Here is a 20,687-nt window from a genome sequence, read left to right as displayed (position 1 = left end):
GCATGGCGGCGGCCTGGTCTGTGCGGGCCGAGCCTGGCGTGGCGGCGGCCTGGATCTGCGTCGCTGTTGCGGCCAGTTCTTGGCGGGCCGGACTGGGCGTTGCTGCAGGGACCGGGTCTTGGTGGGCCGAGCAGGGCATCGCTGCGGCGGCCGGGGCTTGGCGGGCCGAGCAGGGCATCGCTGCGGCGGCCGGGGCTTGGCGGGCCGAGCAGGGCATCGCTGCGGCGGCCGGGGCTTGGCGGGCCGAGCAGGGCATCGCTGCGGCGGCCGGGGCTTGGCGGGCCGCACCTGGCATGGCTGCGGCCTGGCTCAGCGTCGCCGCGCCGGGCGCCTCTTCTGGGACCGCGGTCGTAGCAGCAGGGGTCGGAGCACTTGCGCTGGCCGGGGCAACTCTGGACTCACCCATCGGTGGCACCATCGGGATCTGAGTCGTCGCCGCTCGATCTGGCAGGCGTCGCGCGGCTCCCTCCTCGTAGGTCCGAACCGCCGCAGCCATCTCCAGAAGCTCCGTGCGTCCCTCACTGAGCTGTCGCATGATCCTGGCCTCCAGCTGATCGCAGAAGATAGCAAGCTCCCGGCACCACCAGGCAGCAGAGCCTGGTTCTGGGTATCCACGTCCGGACTCCATCTCTTTTCTCTGCAGCAGCAGGCTTGTGGCTCCCTTTCCTTCCCGCCGTCTCTGGACGCTTCCGCTCTCTTCACAAGCGAGGTCAGAACTCTGCAGGGGATCTCTGGGTAGCCACACCTCTTCGTGGGCGGTAACTTCTCCCAGCGCGGGCTGCTGTTGTTTTTCAGCGCGCTTTTCATGGTGGCAATATGGCGGCGCTTCCAATTTTTCAAGCGGACCGCCCAGGCACATGGTCACCTGTCTGGACAGGTCTAGTCCTTATCCTGTTCGTGACGCCAGATGTGAAGCCCCACAGGTGTTGTGTCGGTGCATTACCTTCAGGGACTCCACTCAGCTGGATCTTGTCACAGGTAGGAGATCTTCTTCTTGTCGTGACGCCACTCTCAGTATTGCGGCCAGTAGGGACCGCCACTGCAGGTTGAGGGTCGCCTGGGGCTGATGGTGTGTGCAGTTAGTTGGAATAGCCTCCTGAGAGTGAGGCAAGCCCCAGGGCCCGGTGTAGGTGCGTAGTACCACAAGGCGCAGAATGACTCAACACAGGCAGAATGTCTTTCAGGGTTTTTACTCACTTCAGGTGGCAGGGTGAGTAACCCGGGCGTAGCTGGGATGAACCAGGCGGGAACCAGGTGTCCTTCAGGCTGACTTGTGAGGGTGACTACTAACTCGCCTTCCTTAGCCCTTGGTGGTTTGGGGTGACCCCGACTTTTAGTCCCTATGGGGGTCACCCAGGGAAGTTGCTGAAGCCTCACTCCCCTTCGTTTGCCGTGTGCTTGTTGCCTGGACCAGGCCACTCCAGCTGCTTGCCTCCTGTGACCTATGGGCCCTAACTGTGGCTACGTGGCTGCGGCTTTTGTGGTGTTGTGGCGTGGGCTTTGAGAGCCCCACACCGGCAGGTTTAGCAAAAGAAAGCTGGATCTATCTCCGCTTCGGGATCTGCCGCCCGTTTGGGCCTGGTACTCTCTAGCAGTCTCCTTACTTCCCACTCCGTTGCTCTCTCTCTAGCTGAAGATGGATTTCGGGTAGCACTCCTAGTTGACCGTTCTCCCCCGTTGGTAGCCACTGCGCGGACGCTGTCAGACTACAGCAGCCCAGGGGAAGGGGTCAGCTCTCCTCGGAGCTCCCTGGACTCTGCACTGAACCGGCTCACATCTAGGACCTTCACTCCTGCTCCTGTCTGAGCTTCACTTTCCTGCTCCTCACTCCTCCACACTCTGCTGCAGACTCTAGACTGTTTTACTCCTCCTTCTCTTTTCCCTTTTTGTGCCTGCCTACGCCACCTAGCAACCAGACTCTCTTACCACACCCCTTGAGAGGAGATGGAGGCTTTTGGCCCCCTCCACTATTCCAGTGAAGGTGAAGGCTTTTCCCCCTCCTGGGATCCCCAGGGGTCCTCTCATGGGTACATGTGTGAGACCTGATCACTATGCGCCTGTGTACCACACCCCAGTCAGCCTTCTGGATTACCTGTATTGTACTGTCCCCAGCATGGGTGCAGTACTCAGTGGTGCCTGACCAGGTCAGGGGCGCCACAAACCAAGTAGCAGCAACTATTCTGCCAGTTATGGATGATACTTTGCCTTAAGCCACCAGAAGCTTTTCACTAGCCCCAGTGAAACAGGCTTCTGCTGGTCCACTACAGTAGTATTCCACCAGTTCCTCGTTAAATATAGGCCTGGTTCATTAGCAGGACTATATTGGGCCAGAAATCAGCCCATGCAGCGTGTAATAATAAATCGAGCTCATGGACATGGGATTCCGGGATTCAGATAAAAAAACAGCCCAAGATTAAACTATATATTTAATCACCTTAAGAGCACACTAGATAATACTCTATATACAAGAGATGATTTATAGATATTATGTCAGAAATACAGTTATGAGTAAGTTATGGTTGCAAGCAGATAAACAGATGTATAAATTATTGTTTTCCTTATGATTAGGCCTGGTGCTGGCTCAACACAAGGGAGGCGCTGTGGAGCCTCTAGTTTCATTGAGACTTTCAGACATATGACACGACCTCTGAGAGAAAAGAGGCACTCAAAATGTGTGCTCTCCTTTTTATGAACCTATGTGCCTCTTATGTACCACCCCAGTTTGTGACCTAAGACTGGGCTGGACATAGGCTGTGCCTTCAGTTTCCAGAAAGTTATGAATTGGCAGTTTTCTCCATATCTCCACCTCTGAGTGTCCCACATGGAACATATGGCCATCATATTTCTAGTTATGATTTCATCTATCCATGGATAGGAAACACGATGTCTCTGTTGGCTTCCCTCAGTGAGTTATTAATTATGGATTGATATGCACGTCTCACAATTTAAGGAAAATGTGTGTGATGTGCTTCTTGCTGTCAAGCAGCTGGAAATATGCCTGTCCTATTTGTGGGAGCAAAGCACTCCCCAATATTGTAACTGTTTCCTTGGAGCCATCCTGACTACAGAAGGCATTTGAGGCTTTTCCTGAATCTTGCAATTGTCCTCCCTCTTCCCTTGCTGAATTACCTTGTCAGAAGGGGGTTTGCCCTGGTATGAGCTTCTACCTCAGTCTTAACTGGATTCTGTCACCTTCCATTTGGTGAACATATCTGGGGGATTTCTCATTGCTGCAGGGAAGGGGTGTGCAAATGAAAAGTGGCTGTTGACTGACATATATGAATGTCATATTCCTCACAATATTCCTCACATTGTTGCATTGCTTCTGCAGTATTTTGGGGTGTGTATGTTACATGTACTGTTCTCCTGGCATTCTCCAAATTCAGACTCATCTATCAGATGACAGATAGAGAAATGTGATCCATAACTCCACAGAACTCATTTCCACTGTTCCAGAATCTAGTTGGGCTGCTTAATATCACTCAATTGTGCTTGGTGATGTAAGGGGTACTTTGCACACTACGACATCGCAGGTGCGATGTCGGTGGGGTCAAATCGAAAGTGACGAAAGTGACATCCGGAGTCGCTGTCGACATCGGAGTATGTGAATTGTTTTTGCTACAATTAACGAGCGCAAAAGCGTCAAAATCGTATGATTGGTGTAGCGTCGGTCATTTCCATAATTTCAGAAGGACCGATATTACAATGTTGTTCCTCGTTCCTGCAGCAGCACACATCGCTGTGTGTGAAGCCACAGGAGCGAGGAACATCGCCTTACCTGCATCCCGCTCATCTCCGCCCCCCTGCTTCTATTGGCCGCCTGCCGTGTGATGTCGCTGTGACGCCGCACGACCCGCCCCCTTAGGAAGGAGGCGGTTTGCTGGCCAGAGCGACGTCGCAGGGCAGGTAAGTGCATGTGAAGCTGCCGTAGCGATAATTTTCGCTACGGCAGCTATCACAAGATATCGCAGCTGCGACGGGGGCGGGGACTATTGCGCTCGGCATCGCTACCATCGGCTTGCGATGTCGTAGTGTGCAAAGTACCCCTAAGGCTTCTGAATGCAGTCGCTTTGCCAGGGAGACTCAAGTCATGACGTTTGTAGCACAGTTTTTGTGTTGAAAATGTTTACAATTCTGCAGTTATGAGGTCTGCAGCAGATCAGAGACTTTTTTGCCTTTGCTCCACACCACTTGACCTCTCACTCTGTATCATTATGGGGTCCCCACTTCATGGCTGAAGTATTGTACTTCCTTCCACTTCTCAATAATATTACTCACAGGTGATGGTGGATTATTTAGGAGAAAGAAATGTCATAAACTGATATGTTAAGAAAAGGTTTCCTATTACAAAACTGAGTTGGTATTGTCGCGGGCGGAGGAGGGGACGCTGCGCTCACCCACTGCTCGGGTCTGGCTGCTGCTGCTCGGTGGTGGCTCGAGCGGTGGGCCGGATCCCGGGGACTCGAGCGCTGTTCCTCGCCCGTGAGTGAAAGGGGGTGGTTTGGTTTAGGGATATTGTCCGTGACGCCACCCACGGTTGTGGTGAGGTTGTGACACCACCGCTGCTCTGGACGGGGATCCCGGGAGCGATGACGGGTAGCAGCTTGGATGTTGTTTTTCCCCTCCGTGGGTAGGGGGGTTGGTTGTCCCGGGGCCCCAGTGAGGGGTTAGGATGGCAGGCGGGCTACAGGGCCTGGTGAGGGTGCAGGGTCGCGGGGGCAGCGCGGTGCCGCACGGCACGGTAGTACTCACTCAGCCAATGATGAATGCACAGAGTCTCTGATCAAACAAACGGCTGGATGGACGGGTCCCACAGGCGGCTTTGGTGTTTTCCCCTGACCCAGTTTGGTAGTGTAAGTCCTTTCCTGCCCCTTCGTGTACGCTCCTCCTGCGCTCCGGTTTCCAGCTGGCTCCCCGGTTCGGTACCGGACGGGCCACTACCCTGTCCCAGCTACCTACGGTTCCACCAAGACTGTCTTCCCGGCTCCTGCAGACAGCCACTACCATCTGCCTCACTGGCTACACAAGGGACCTAGGCTCCAACCTAGGCCCCAGTCTGCGTCTGCCTCTCTGCAGACCTCCTCTCTCTTCCTCTGCCTGGACTTGTCTCAACTTGTTTCCTGCCTCAGGCCAGCTAGACTCCTCGGTGGGCGTGCCCATCTGCCTGACTCCGCCCACCTGGTGTATCTGTCTGAACCCGAGGAAGAAATCAGGTCTCTCTGGGGATGACTCCTGTGAACTGCTGGGGGTGGGTGTGTGTGTGTTGTTACCTGTGGCCCCTGGCTTGTCCAGGGCGCCACAGTATCAGTGACCTTTTTTGAATGATCCATTTTGTCACAAGTTAGTATATGTACAGTTGAATCAAGAAGTTTACATACACCATGTAAAAAGATAGCTATGCATGCTTTTCTTACTATCTGACATGAAATCAGAATATACCTTTCCGTTTTAGGTCAATTAGGAACAAAAATTATTTATATTTGCCAAATGCCACAATACTGGGAAAGAGAGAGAGAGAAAGAGAGAGAGTGTGTTTTAAGGCATTTTTATTACTTTCTGCAAAATCAAACGCTTACATGCACTAAGGGGTACTTTGCACACTACGACATCGCAGGTGCGATGTCGGTGGGGTCATGTTGAAAGTGACGCACTTCCTGCGTCGCTCTCGACATCGTAGTGTGTAAAGCCTAGATGATACGATTAACGAGCGAAAAAGAGTTGTAATCGTATCATCGGTGCAGCGTCGACGAATTCCATAATTACGCCGACACGACGGTCCGATGTTGTTCCTCGCTCCTGCGGCAGCACACATCGCCGTGTGTGAAGTCGCAGGAGCGAGGAACATCTCCTACTGGCATCACCGCGGCTCCCGTTGGATATGCGGAAGGAAGGAGGTGGGCGGGATGTTTACATCCCGCTCATCTCCGCCCCTCTGCTCCTATTGTCCGCCTGCGGTGTGACGTCGCTATGACGCCGCACGGCCCGCCCCCTTAATAAGGAGGCAGGTCGCCGGCCAGAGCGATGTCGCACGGCAAGGTGAGTGCATGTGAAGCTGGCGTAGTGATAATTTTTGCTACGCCAGCTATCACCACATATTGCTGCTGCGACGGGGGCGGGGACTATCGCTCTTGACATCGCAGCATCGGCTTGCGATATCGTAGTGTGCAAACTACCCCTAAGAGTACTGTGCCTTTAAACTATATGGGACAGCCCATATGATGATGTCATGTCTTTGGAAGCTTCTGATAGGTTTATTCGCAACATATGAGTTAATTTGAGTCACACGTGGATGTATTTTAACACACACCTGAAACGCACTGCTTCCTTGTATAGCATCATGGGAAATTCAAAAGTTATCATGCTAAGATTTCAGGAATCTTGGCATTTTTTTCTTTTCTCTGTATTGTATTTATGCTGGGATCTTTGGATCAACTGCAGATATGTTGTTTTTGTGCTGTATGTCCTGATGAAGGGAGCAGAGCTCCTGAAACGCATAGACACAAGCTACAATAAAGGAACATTGATCATCTCTCTGTCCTCCTTCCTGATGAATAGCGTGGCATAAACACCTTCTCTATTGTTCTCTGTTATCAACCACGGGGGGGCAGCTGATTTCCTCCCAACAACATAAGCTTTCATAGGAGTTGTGACTGTCACAACTCCTTGAGGTGAGTGCATTCCCTTTATTTTCCCTGGATATATACCGGGTAAGACCCTATTGTGCTATTTCTCTCCACAGTTTTACCTCATTTTAAGATCTCAGGAAGAGAATTGTGGACTTGCACAAGTTTGGTTCATCCTTGGGTGCAATTTCCAGATACCTAAAGGTGCCTCATTCATCTGAACAAACAATTATATGCAAGTACAAACAAGATGGGAATATCCAGCCATCATACCGCTCAGAAGGAGACTGGTTCTGTGTACCAGAGATGAACGTGCTTTGGTCAGACTTCTGCATATTAACTCAAGAGCAAAAGCAAAAGACCTTGTGAAGATGATGGCAGAAGCTGGTAAGATTGTGTCACTATCCACAGTGGAACGAAGACTGTATCAACATAGTCTAAAAAGCCACTCTACCAGGAAGAAGCCTTTAGTCCAAAAGGAAAAGAAAAATGCCATATTAATGTTTGCAAATGCACACAGGAAACAAAAAAAAAATAATTTTCGAAGATATGTCCTGTGGTCTAATGAAACTAAAATTGAACTGTTTGGCCATAATGACCATCGTTACGTTTGGAGGAAAAAGAGAGAAGCTTTGAAGCCTAAGAACACCATCCCAACTGTGAAACACATGGTGGAAGCATCATGTTGTGGGATTGTTTTGCTGCAGGAGGGGTTGGTGTACTTCATAAAAAAATGCCATCATGAGTGGAGATGAGCGAACCGGTCGCGGTTCGGCTCGAGGTTGGTTCGCCGAATGGAGGTCCCGTTCGAGTTCGGTTCGTCGAACGTTCGACGAACCGAACTCGAACCGCATAGGAAACAATGGCAGGCATTCACAAACACATAAAAACACATAGAAAACACCCTCAAAGGTGTCCAAAAGGTGACAAACAACTCACATCACAACACAAACACATGGGAAAGTGACAAGAACAGATTCTCATGCGAAAACAAAAGAGCGTAACGAGGAAAAAGAGGACGAGACACATATATAGGCATGGCACGCCCTTCTAAAATCATGTAAAACACCGCAAGGTGACTCCAAGCGGAGTCTCCCTTTTTTCCAAAAATTGGGCCCCACACACACCCACCCATTCAGTGGCAGCACTTGTGCCCTAGTTGTACACTTCACAGCTAGATTTGCATCAAGCACATTCAAAAATACGCCATACTTAACCGTCCCCAGGATAACACCGGGGTAGGTAGCAAAGTCTTTCCTGATCCCAGCTCTGTTCATCTTGGATCATTTTTAAAAAACACAGCAAGCAAGGGTTACTCCAAGCGGAGTCTCCCTTTTTTTCCAAAAATTGTGCCCCACACCCACCCACCCATTCAGTGGCAGCACTTGTGCCCTAGTTGTACACTTCCCAGCTAGATTTGCATCAAGCACATTCAAAAATATGCCATACTTAACCGTCCCCAGGATGACTCCGGGGTAGGTAGCAAAGTCTTTCCTGATCTCAGCTCTGTTCATCTTGGATCATTTTTAAAAACAATGTAAGCAAGGGTTAATCCAAGCGGAGTCTCCCATTTTTCCAAAAATTGGGCCACACAGACACCCCATCAGTGGCAGCACTTGTGCCCTAGTTGCAAACAGGATGTTTTGATTTGCATCAAGCACATTCCAAATCCACAAGCATTTACTCTCCCCAGGATGACACAGGGGTAGTAAATTCCTTATGGATCCATGACTTGTTCATTTTGATGAACGTTAGTCTATCCACATTGTCACTGGACAGACGCGTGCGGTTATCTGTCAGCACACACCCAGCAGCACTGAAGACACGTTCAGAGACAACGCTGGCAGCTGGACACGACAAAATCTCCAAGGCGTAAATGGAGAGCTCTGGCCATTTTGCAAGATTTGAAGCCCAAAATGAGCAAGGCTCCATTTGCAAAGTCATGGCATCGATGTTCATTTGGAGATACTCCTGTATCATCCTCTCCAGCCGTTGACTATGTGTTAGACTTGTTGTCTCTGTTGGCCTTGCAAAGGAGGGTCTAAAAAAATTATAAAAAGATTCCATAAAATTGCTGTTACCAGCACCAGATACAGTCCTACTGGTACGGGTAGACTGTTGAAGATGACGAGACCGTCCCATGTTTGTCAAGTTACAACTGGGAGATTCACTCCCTGCACCTGCACGGTTGTTTGGTGGAAAAGCTGAGCTAAGATCGAGTAACAGCTTCTGCTGATACTCCTGCATACGTGCGTCCCTTTCTATGGCTGGAATTATGTCACAAAATTTGGACTTGTACCGGGGATCTAATAGTGTGGCAAGCCAGTAGTCATCATCACTTCTAATTTTGACAATACGAGGGTCATGTTGGAGGTAGTGCAGCAAGAAAGCACTCATGTGACTTGCACAGCCATGCGGACCAAGTCCACGCTGTGTTTGTGGCATAGAGGTGCTAACCGTTCTTTCTTCCTCTGACATCTCCCCCCAACCTCTTTCAACTGAAATTTGACCAAGGTCTCCCTCATCCGCTGAGTCTTCCATGTCCATGGACAGTTCGTCCTCCATTTCTTCATGTTCTCCTGCACCTTCCTCAACATTTCGCCTGCTACCATGCGCCCTTGTTGATCCCTGTCCCCCATGGTCCCATGCCTGCCGCGTTGGTGATGATGAACATCTGGACCTTGGAGATGTTGTTATGTCTTGCGCATATGAATCCTCTTGTAGTTCCTCCCCTTCCTGTTGTCCCACCCCCTGACTCCGAATAGTGTTTAACGTGTGCTCCAGCATGTAAATGACTGGAATTGTCATGCTGATAATGGCATTGTCAGCGCTAAACATATTCGTCGCCATGTCGAAACTGTGCAGAAGGGTGCATAGGTCCTTGATCTGAGACCACTCCATCAGGGTGATCTGCCCCACCTCTGCATCTCATTGGCCCAGGCTATACGTCATGACGTATTGCACCAGGGCTCGGCAGTGCTGCCACAGTCGCTGTAACATGTGGAGAGTCGAATTCCAGCGTGTCGGCACATCGCATTTCAGGCAATGAACCGGCAAGCCGAAAGACTTCTGGAGCGATGCAAGTCGCTCAGCTGCGGCGCTTGAACGGCGGAAGTGAGCAGACAGTTTTCGTGCCCTGGTCAGAAGGCCATCTAGGCCGGGATAGTGTGTTAAAAACTGCTGGACAACAAGGTTCAACACGTGAGCCATACAAGGTACGTGTGTCACCTTGCCCAGGCAAAGGGCCGCACCCAGGTTTGCAGCATTGTCGCACACGGCCTTACCAGGCTGCAGGTTGAGTGGAGACAACCATTTATTAAACTCGGACCGCAGAGCTGACCACAACTCCTGGAGGACACAGATGAGGTGGAGGAGGCAGAAGCAGTGGCGGAACTTGGACAGACAGAGGATTGACACACAAGTCGTGGGGATGGCAAGACTTGTGAAGCAGACCCTTCACCATCTATCACCATAGTTACCCAGTGCCCAGCCAGCGACATGTAACGTCCCTGTCCATGCTTACTGGTCCAAGTATCGGTGGTAAAATGCACCCGTTCACACACATAGTTTCTCAAGGAAGCGGTGATGTTGTGTGCGACATGCTGGTGTAGCGCAGGCACACCTTTCGTAGAGAAGTAGTGGCGACTGGGCATCTGGTACTGGGGAACAGCGACAGACATAAGGTCTCTAAAATCCTGTGTGTCCACCAGGCAGAAAGGCAGCATTTTGGTAGCCAAGAGCTTACAGAGGGATAAAGTCAACCTCTTAGCTTTGTCATGGGTCGCAGGAAATGGCCTTTTATTTGTCCACATCTGAGGGACAGAGATCTGGCTGCTGTGTGTAGACGGTGTTGAGTAGGGTGTCCCTGGAAAAATGCAGGTTTTTGAGGAAAGTGAAGTCGGAGACATGATAGTGCCTTTATCCAACGTTGGTGCTATCGATGTCTCAGAGAGCTATACACACGCACTTGTTTCCCCTTCCAAACCAATTGACGATCTACCAAGCAAACTGCCTGTTGCGGTTACAGTGGTGGAAGTTGTGCGTGGAAAACCAAGTGTGACAGCTGACCCCACAGTCCTAGAAGATGAAGAGCGCGTGGATGCACTGGAAGGGCCAGGCGGTGGATGATTCGCTCCGCTAGGCCGCATTGCAGCACGGTGAGCTTCCCACTGGGACCTATGATATTTATTCATGTGACGATTCATGGAAGAAGTTGTCAAACTGCTGAGGTTTTGATCTCTACTAACAGAATCACGACAAATTTTACACATCACATAATTTGGGCAATCTTTTTCTATGTCAAAAAAGGACCAGGCTAGGCAAGGCTTAGAGGGCATGCGACCTGCTGAGCCCCCCCCTAGTGCTCAGAGGCAGAGTGGTGGCTGATGATGCAGTTGTAGACATGCTACCAGTGCTCCGACTCTGTCCAGGAAGGCGCAAGGTAACTTCGTCGTCGGTTGCATCCTCCTCCACCGCCTCTGTTGACCTCCTCGAGGGCCTGACTTTGGGTTGACAGTAGGTGGGATCTAGAACTTCCTCATCAATTGTTGTGTTTGCACTCCCCTCACCCTCAGACCGAGCCTCTTCTTGCCCTGACCGAATATTTAAGTTGTCATCCCAATCTGGTATCTGCGTCTTATTGTCATCAGTATGTTCCTCATTGTCTATAACCACAGGTGTTACAGTTTGTGACAAAGGGTCAACATTATGCTCAGAAACTTGGTCCTCACGGCCTGAATCAGAGTCACAAAGGTTCTGGGCATCACTGCAGACCATTTCCTGGTCTGTACTCACTGTAGCTTGGGAACAGACCTCTGATTCCCAGGCTATAGTGTGACTGAACAGCTCTGCAGACTCAGCCATCTCAGTTCCACCATACTGTGCAGGGCTGATGGAGACTTCAGAGCTGGGAGAAAGCAAGTTTGATTGGGATGACAACTCAGAGGACTGGTGTTTTTTGGATGCGGTAGTTGAGGTGGCTGAGAGGGCACTTGTTGGACCACTTGAGATCCATTCAAGCATTTTCCTTTTTTGGCCATCATCTACCTTTGTTCCTGTTGTTCGTGTCCGTAAAAAAGGGAGCACATCGGATTGTTCACGGTAATTAGTAGACATCTTACTTTTGCTGGTAGATGGTCTATCTTCAGCAGATGTTAATGGAGCTTTGCCACCTTCCCCACGGACAAACCCTTTTTTTCCTTTTCCAACACGCCTCTTCCCCTTTCCACCAGCATATGTCGTTTTGCCACTCATGTTGATTGCGACAAGATTGTGCACTTAAAATGTGGTAGTAAAAATTGAGAGGTGGTGTAGATTGCAGCGGTGGTCTAGCTTTATTAACAGCAGAATAATAAAGAATAAATATCCCTGATAATGCAACTACGGCCCTTAAACTGGTAGCATAAATTGCTAGTATAACGGCTTAGTAACAATGAGTTTGAGTGTGCAATGCAGGCAGACGTGCTGCAAATATCTTTGCACTAGTGGGACAATACAGAAGTCCAACAGCCACTTTTAGGATGCCACTAAGTTCACTCAGTGTTTGCTAGTATAATGGCTTAGTAACAATGAGTTTGAGTGTGCAATGCATGCAGACGTGATGCAAATATCTTTGCACTAGTGGGACAATACAGAAGTCCAACAGCCACGTTTAGGATGCCACTAAATTTCCTCAGTGTTTGCTAGCATAATGGCTAAGTAACAATGAGTTTGAGTGTGCAATGCAAGGAGACGTGCTGCAAATATCTTTGCACTAGTGGTACAATACAGAAGTCCAACAGCCACGTTTAGGATGCCACTAAGTTTCCTCAGTGTTTGCTAGTATAATGGCTTAGTAACAATGAGTTTGAGTGTGCAATGCAAGCAGACGTGCTGCAAATATCTTTGCACTAGTGGGACAATACAGAAGTCCAACAGCCACGTTTAGGATGCCACTAAGTTCCCTCAGTGTTTGCTAGTATAATGGCTTAGTAACAATGAGTTTGTGTGTGCAATGCAGGCAGAGGTGCTGCAAATATCTTTGCACTTGTGGTATGATACAGAAGTCCAACAGCCACGTTTAGGATGCCACCAAGTTCACTCAGTGTTTGCTAGTATAATGGCTTAGTAACAATGAGTTTGAGTGTGCAATGCAGGCAGAGGTGCTGCAAATATCTTTGCACTTGTGGGACGATACAGAAGTCCAACAGCCACGTTTAGGATGCCACTAAGTTCACTCAGTGTTTGCTAGTATAATGGCTTAGTAACAATGAGTTGGAGTGTGCAAAGGGCAGGAGGGTACAGTGGCAGGGTTGTGGGTCTCTGGGTAGAGGAATTGAAGCCTGCCTTTCTATCCCTCCTAATGGGGAAATGCAGCGAGGAAATCCCTGACCTTAGCTACACAGACGCTGTCATCTTGTGTAGCTGTTAAACTCTGTTTTAAACTCTGTAACCTATGGCTATGACCCTGCCGGTATGAGCCCTTAAAAGGACTGATAGAAAGTGCTATCCCTATGCTGTACAGCGCTGTGTATGGAGCGTATACAGCAGTATCGGCGATAGGAGCTGCGCCAGTGATGTCTGACACCAAGGACGCAGAAGGCAGATAATGGCGTGCTGGAGGAAAATGTCCGGTTTTATAATGCAGGGACATGTGACATGGACATCCTATCACACATGCCATTGCTTCTCTGGCTAAAAGTCCACTTAGCTCTGTGTGTGTCTGGGATTGGCTGACATGCTGGCCCGCCCCACTACACGCGCGCGCTTAGGGAAGGAAGACAAGGAAAAAAAAAAAAAATGGCGATCGCCATTATACATACAGTAGTGATCTGAATGCGCTGTTCCCACACACTTTAGACTTAAATGTCATAATAGTGTGAGTCACAGAGTGACTTACACTATTACAGCGGAAAGCCAGCTAGGAATTAGCTGTTTTTTTTGCTGCTAGAATCGTTCTCGAACGTATCTAGAACTATCGAGCTTTAGCAAAAAAGCTTGAGTTCTAGTTTGATCTAGAACAGCCCCAAAATCACTCGAGCCGCGAACTGGAGAACCTCGAACCGTGAACCGCGCTCAACTCTAATCATGAGGAAAGAAGATTATATAGAAATACTGAAGCAACATCTCAAGACATCAGCCAGGAACTTAGAGACTAAGCATACTGCTAAACTGGTTACAAAGTGGCTTAAGGATAACAAAGTCAATGTTTTGGAGTGGCCATCACAAAGCCCTGATCTCAATATGATTGAAAATCTATGTGCAAAGCTGAAAAGGTCAGTGCGAGCAAGGCGCCCTACAAACATTGCTCAGTTAAACCAGTTCTGCCAGGAGGAATAGGCCCAAATTCCTACCATGTATTGTGAGAAGCTTGTGAAAGGAGATCTAAAATGTTTCACCTAAGTCATACAGTTTAAGGGCAATAGTTCAATATACTAATAAAATATATGGAAACTTTTGACTTTGCAGAAAGTAATAAAAATGCCTTAAATGTTCTTTCTCTCATTATTCCGGGATTTGGCAAATATAAATAATTTTGGTTCCTAATTGACCTAAAACAAGAAATTTCATGTTAGACAGTGAGAAAAACCTGCAGATGTGTCTTTTTAGATAGTGTATGTAAAATTCTGGTTTCAATTGTACATGTACACTTGTGGCACTGGGACTAAATGAAAATCTTTAATTCAATGATTACCCACTTTACCCTTGTGCGATTTTCCATTTTTCATTTTTGTTTTTTGCTCCCCTTCTTTCTAGAGCCGTAACTTTTTTATTTTTCCGTCAATCTTGCCATATGATGGCTTGCTTTTTCCAGGACGAGTTGTACTTTTAAATTAAACTATGAGTTTTATCATATAATGTACTGGAAAACATCAAACAAATTCCAGGTGCAGAAAATTTGCAAAAGAAGTGTGATTGATACCAAACATGTATAGGTTTACTTTTTTTCTAAGGGGTTAAAAACAATTCAGACATTTGTCCAAAAAAAGTGGCACACTTTTTGCACCATTTTCTGCGACCAGTAGCATTCTCATTTTTTGGGATATGTGGTTCAATTATTTTTTGTATCTCAAGCTGACAATTTTAATGATACCATGTCTGTGCAGATGCTATGTTTTTATTGCCTGTTATTGCATTTTGCGCAAATGTGCAACAACCAAAAAAACATAATTTTGGCGTTTGGATTTTTTTTTGCCACAATGCTGTTTACCGATCAGGTTAATTGATTTTACATTTTGATAGATCGGGCATTTTTGAATGCGGCAATACCAAATATGTGTATATTTTTTTGTTTTTTTAACTGAATTTGAACGTTTAGTTTTTTTTTTAGTTTTTTATATTTTTTGAACACCTTTTTAACTTTTCTTAATTTTACTAGTCCCCTAGAGGATTATAAGGATCAGCAGTCTGATCACTGATTATTTCTGTTGATCAGAGGAGCACAACATCAGCAGAAACACAGCATTCTTGTTAGAGCCGCTGCTCTGTCAGGAAGAACAGGAACTAAATCATTACAGCAACAGAAGTCATCAAATCACCCTATGCTAGCATGGAAACCATCAATTCCCCATGATTGTATTACAGGTCCACCAATGGAGGCAGGAAAGATGATTTCCTAAAAGCGGGCATTTAAATTGTGCTGTCACATTTTGACAGCCTGATCTAAAGGGTTAACAGGCACAATTGGATCGTAGATCCACCTGCGCCTGCTAGCAACACATGTCTGCTGTTCAAATCAGCAGACATGTGTGGAGATCACCCCCGACTCAGTGCAGCAGCCAGTGGTGACTACATCATTCAAGACGTACCAGTATGTCCTCGGATGTAAAGGGGGTTAAGGGTGTATGCACTTCATGTCTTTTTTAGACAAGTTCTGCCTGGAAGCTACATGAAAAATCTATAAAAAAATATCATAAAAAATAATTAACAAATGCACTGCAATGTCAATATGACTTGCAGTGCATAAATGCTGCCTTTTAAACATCTTTTAACTACTTAAGGATTCAACGGCTGAAAGAAGTGGCAGGATCATTCTGCAGGTGATTTTTGCTTAGAAGCAGCCACAATTTTATATATACTGCTCAAAAATATACAGTACAGACCAAAAGTTTGGACAAACCTTCTCCTCTCTAGAACAACTATTAAAAGAGACTTTGTGCAGCAGCCTTCATGGTAAAATAGCTGCTAGGAACCCACTGCTAAGGACAGGCAACAAGCAGAAGAGGCTTGTTTGGGCTAAAGAACACAAGGAATGGACATTAGACCAGTGGAAATCTGTGCTTTGGTCTGATGAGTCAAAAATTGAGATCTTTGGATCCAACCACAGTATCTTTTTAGAAAAGGTGAACGGATGGACTCTACATGCCTGGTTCCCACCGTGAAGCATGGAGGAGGAGGTGTGATGGTGTGGGGGGGCTTTGCTAGTGACACTGTTGGGGATTTATTCAAAATTGATGGCATACAGAACCGGCATGGCTACCACAGCATCTTGCAGCGGCATGCTATTCCATCCGATTTGTGTTTAGTTGGACCATCATTTATTTTTCAACAAGACAATGACCCCAAACACACCTCCAGGTTGTGTAAGGGCTATTTGACTAAGAAGGAGAGGGATGGGGTGCTACGCCAGATGACCTGGTCTCCACAGTCACCAGACCTGAACCCAATTGAGATGGTTTGGGGTGAGCTGGACCGCAGAGTGAAGGCAAAAGGGTCAACGAGTGCTAAGCATCTCTGGGAACTCCTTCAAGACTGTTGGAAAACCATTTCCGGTGGCTACCTCTTAAAGCTCATCAAGAGAATGACAAGTGTATGCAAAGCTGTAATCAAAGCAAAAGGTGGCTACTTTGAAGAACCTTGAATATAAGACATATTTTCAGTTGCTTCACACTTTTTTAAATATTTCATAGCACATGTTTTAATTCATAGTTTTGATGCCTTCAATGTGAATCTACAATTTTCAGAGTCCTGAAAATAAAGAAAACTCTTTGGATGAGAAGGTGTGTCCAAACTTTTGGTCTGTACTGTATTTGTTTCAGGCAAATTCATTGCAAAAATAATGAAAAACATAACAAAAACTGCAACATTTTCCCTAAGCATCGTCTGATTTAAAAGCTATACAAAGACGCTGGTGGGTTCTGATACTTTCCTCCATATTATTTATTTGTTGAAGATAATATAAGAATTTCTATAAGTCTAGTTTTCAAAGGATGGAGTATTTGATCAATGCCCTGGGAAAATGTAACATCAACTTTTTGCCATGCTTCATGGAAATTAAAAAATATAAGCAAGGTGTTAAATAACATCCAAATGTGCCACATAATGCCTACGGAACACTGCCACAAAGCATACAACCACTATGTATCATGGATAAAAAAAACCCATATAAGATACACATAATGGCTACAAACAATTTCCAAATAAAAGTGTAATAATAGCCAGCACCCATATTCAAATAACTAATCAGAATGGTGGTCTTATAATAGTATACAAATAACAATATCATGACAAACTAAAATGCTAAGCATACAGTGCCTACAAGTAGTATTCAACCCCCTGCAGATTTAGCAGGTTTGATAAGATGCAAATACGTTAGAGCCTGCAAACTTCAAACAAGAGCAGGATTTATTAACAGATGCATACATCTTACAAACCAACAAGTTATGTTGCTCAGTTAAATTTTAATACATTTTCAACATAAAAGTGTGGGTCAATTATTATTCAACCCCTAGGTTTAATATTTTGTGGAATAACCCTTGTTTGCAATTACAGCTAATAATCGTCTTTTATAAGACCTGATCAGGCCGGCACAGGTCTCTGGAGTTATCTTGGCCCACTCCTCCATGCAGATCTTCTCCAAGTTATCTAGGTTCTTTGGGTGTCTCATGTGGACTTTAATCTTGAGCTCCTTCCACAAGTTTTCAATTGGGTTAAGGTCAGGAGACTGACTAGGCCACTGCAACACCTTGATTTTTTCCCTCTTGAACCAGGCCTTGGTTTTCTTGGCTGTGTGCTTTGGGTCGTTGTCTTGTTGGAAGATGAAATGACGACCCATCTTAAGATCCTTGATGGAGGAGCGGAGGTTCTTGGCCAAAATTTCCAGGTAGGCCGTGATATCCATCTTCCCATGGATGCGGACCAGATGGCCAGGCCCCTTGGCTGAGAAACAGCCCCACAGCATGATGCTGCCACCACCATGCTTGACTGTAGGGATGGTATTCTTGGGGTCGTATGCAGTGCCATCCAGTCTCCAAACGTCACGTGTGTGGTTGGCACCAAAGATCTCGATCTTGGTCTCATCAGACCAGAGAACCTTGAACCAGTCTGTCTCAGAGTCCTCCAAGTGATCATGAGCAAACTGTAGACGAGCCTTGACATGACGCTTTGAAAGTAAAGGTACCTTACGGGCTCGTCTGGAACGGAGACCATTGCGGTGGAGTACGTTACTTATGGTATTGACTGAAACCAATGTCCCCACTGCCATGAGATCTTCCCGGAGCTTCTTCCTTGTTGTCCTTGGGTTAGCCTTGACTCTTCGGACAAGCCTGGCCTCGGCACGGGTGGAAACTTTCAAAGGCTGTCCAGGCTGTGGAAGGCTAACAGTAGTTCCATAAGCCTTCCACTTCTGGATGATGCTCCCAACAGTGGAGACAGGTAGGCCCAACTCCTTGGAAAGGGTTTTGTACCCCTTGCCAGCCTTGTGACCCTCCACGATCTTGTCTCTGATGGCCTTGGAATGCTCCTTTGTCTTTCCCATGTTGACCAAGTATGAGTGCTGTTCACAAGTTTGGGGAGGGTCTTAATTAGTCAGAAAAGGCTGGAAAAAGAGATAATTAATCCAAACATGTGAAGCTCATTGTTCTTTGTGCCTGAAATACTTTAGGGGAACCAAACAGAATTCTGGTGGATTGAGGGGTTGAATAATAAATGACCCTCTGAATAAACTTTTCACAATTTAAAAAAAAAAAAAAAAAGAAATAACAATCTTTTTTGCTGCAGTGCATTTCACACTTCCAGGCTGATCTACAGTCCAAATGTCACAATGCCAAGTTAATTCCGAATGTGTAAACCTGCTAAATCTGCAGGGGGTTGAATACTACTTGTAGGCACTGTACATGGCACCCTACTATCTAATGCAAAAAAAAAAAATTGTAACAGAATAGGGCCACAAATGCACAAAATGGTACCAATATTTCCCAAATAATAGTGACAAAGTGTACCCAAGTAAGAGTGCTATAAAAAACGAGAATACAAGGAATGAAGTCAACATAATTGAGCCAAATTTTGCACAAGTAACACCAAGTGGCACAATATATAAATGACAATTTTCTTATTATTGTTGAACAAACATAAAGGGGACTTTTTTTTACCTAAATCCTGCTACAAAAAGCTTTGCAAAATGAGTTTTAATAAAAATTTTGCATTGTTTAAATTTTATAGGCTCTTTGCTTCCCTGCACATTTCTGGAAGCAGAATGGGATTATTGAGAATCGGTCAGATAACACATTGTGAAGGGGGTTTGTAAATGTTGAATCATTTTTCTTAACTGCTCTGTGTTGGTTTAAAACCACAGACCACATCAAAGTTGAGCTGAGTTTTGATGTGGTTATAAATTAGAAGAGAGGAGCTTAGGAAAATATGGATAAAAACTCACAGATTCCACAATTGAAACAGATTCTCCTTTTACTTTTCTCAGAATTAAGCAATGTGCAAAGTTCTTAGAAAAACCCAAATGCTTAAAATACTGTATTTTAGCACAAGATCTTTGGATTAACCTCCTCTCCCCAATAGTCCAATAGTTTGTGCATCCTTAAGATTACAGTATAATTTTAAGTTTTACAAATTATGATTTTGCTTTCAGCTTTTGGATGTGGAGAAAACTTATACATGGCTAACAGGCCACACAACTGGACAAAAGTAATCCAAGGCTGGTGGGATGAAAATCAATACTTTTATCATGGAAAGGGAGCAACAGAAGATGGTGCTGTCACTGGCCATTATACCCAGGTAGGTGGCTGTGTATTTGTAAGCAGAGACCTCTTACAAAGCCTGGCTTTCTGAATGTTTTTTAAGGGGTAACGTTTCTCCTTGTGAAGAATGACATGCCAGTGTCACCTATAAGCTGTGCAATTGCATCTTCAGAAAGAAAGAAGACTTGAACTCTAGTGTCACCCACTCAAAAGTCTGTCATACAGCAAAGTCAGATCTCATGCTTTTCACTGAAGACGAACAATACTCCTAAACACCGTTTCTGCAAAGTGAGATTCTGGTTTGGCTTTTTTCCTAAGTAACATACAAAATGGAGTAGAGAAGGGGTTAATGCCGCGCATCAGCCAAATAAAGATGTAGAAATGTTGATGATGATAAACTTTCTAGTTATTCCATAGGTCTACGTGTTTCGAGGTGAAAACCTCTTCCTCAGCACCAGTACATCAACAAAAAGCCCTTGGCTTTTTGTTGATGTACTGGTCCTGAGGAAGAGGTTTTCACCTCGAAACGCATAGACCTATGGAATAAATAGAAAGTTTATCATCATCAACATTTCTACATCTTCATTTGGCTGATGCGCGGCATTAACCCCTTCTCTACTCCATTTTGTATGCTCATCCACGTGGGACTGCAGCAGATGCCATTATCTCATGCGCACTAGTGGTTGTGACTATCACAACCGATTCAGGTGAGTGTATATCTGTGGTATACCGCACCTTTCCGTTTGGTATTACACTATCAGCGCTCCTTATTTTCAGATTTCCATCCTAAGTAACATGGCAAGGCTCATTAAAAGATGGATATTGTCTTTTAGTATTTCTATTTCCAATAGGTGAGACTAATGTTTAAGTGCTCTTCCTCTCTGAGAAGGCAATTTGCGTTTTTCGTGAGTTGTGCTGGGATGGTGAATCATCAGACACCCCTCTGACATGCAAGAGCTCATTAGACAAGAAGCTACTGTACTTTTAGTTTTATAAGACACACTGGATTATAAGACGCACCCCAAAGTTAGAGGTGAAAAAGGAAAAAAAAATAGGCTCTGACTTATACTCCGGTGCTATTTTACTAGAGGGGGGCAGCAGCTGTGGTGAAGCAGGG

General features: G+C 46.3%; 1 protein-coding gene across 1 annotated transcript in view; it reads left to right on the top strand.

Moving 5' to 3' along the window:
- Window positions 1-20,687, top strand: part of LOC142295736 (serotriflin-like) — a 70,403-nt gene that overhangs the window by 25,624 nt on the left and 24,092 nt on the right. Inside the window, exon 4 of the mRNA XM_075338828.1 lies at window positions 19,462-19,607. Coding sequence (XP_075194943.1) covers window positions 19,462-19,607 — 146 coding nt within the window. The remainder of the gene's footprint in view (window positions 1-19,461; window positions 19,608-20,687) is intronic.

This window comes from Anomaloglossus baeobatrachus, chromosome 3 (assembly GCF_048569485.1).
Source record: "Anomaloglossus baeobatrachus isolate aAnoBae1 chromosome 3, aAnoBae1.hap1, whole genome shotgun sequence".
Lineage (NCBI taxonomy): Eukaryota > Metazoa > Chordata > Amphibia > Anura > Aromobatidae > Anomaloglossus > Anomaloglossus baeobatrachus.
The sequence above is the reverse complement of the archived record's forward strand: the minus strand, read 5'-3'. Positions and strand labels throughout refer to the sequence as shown.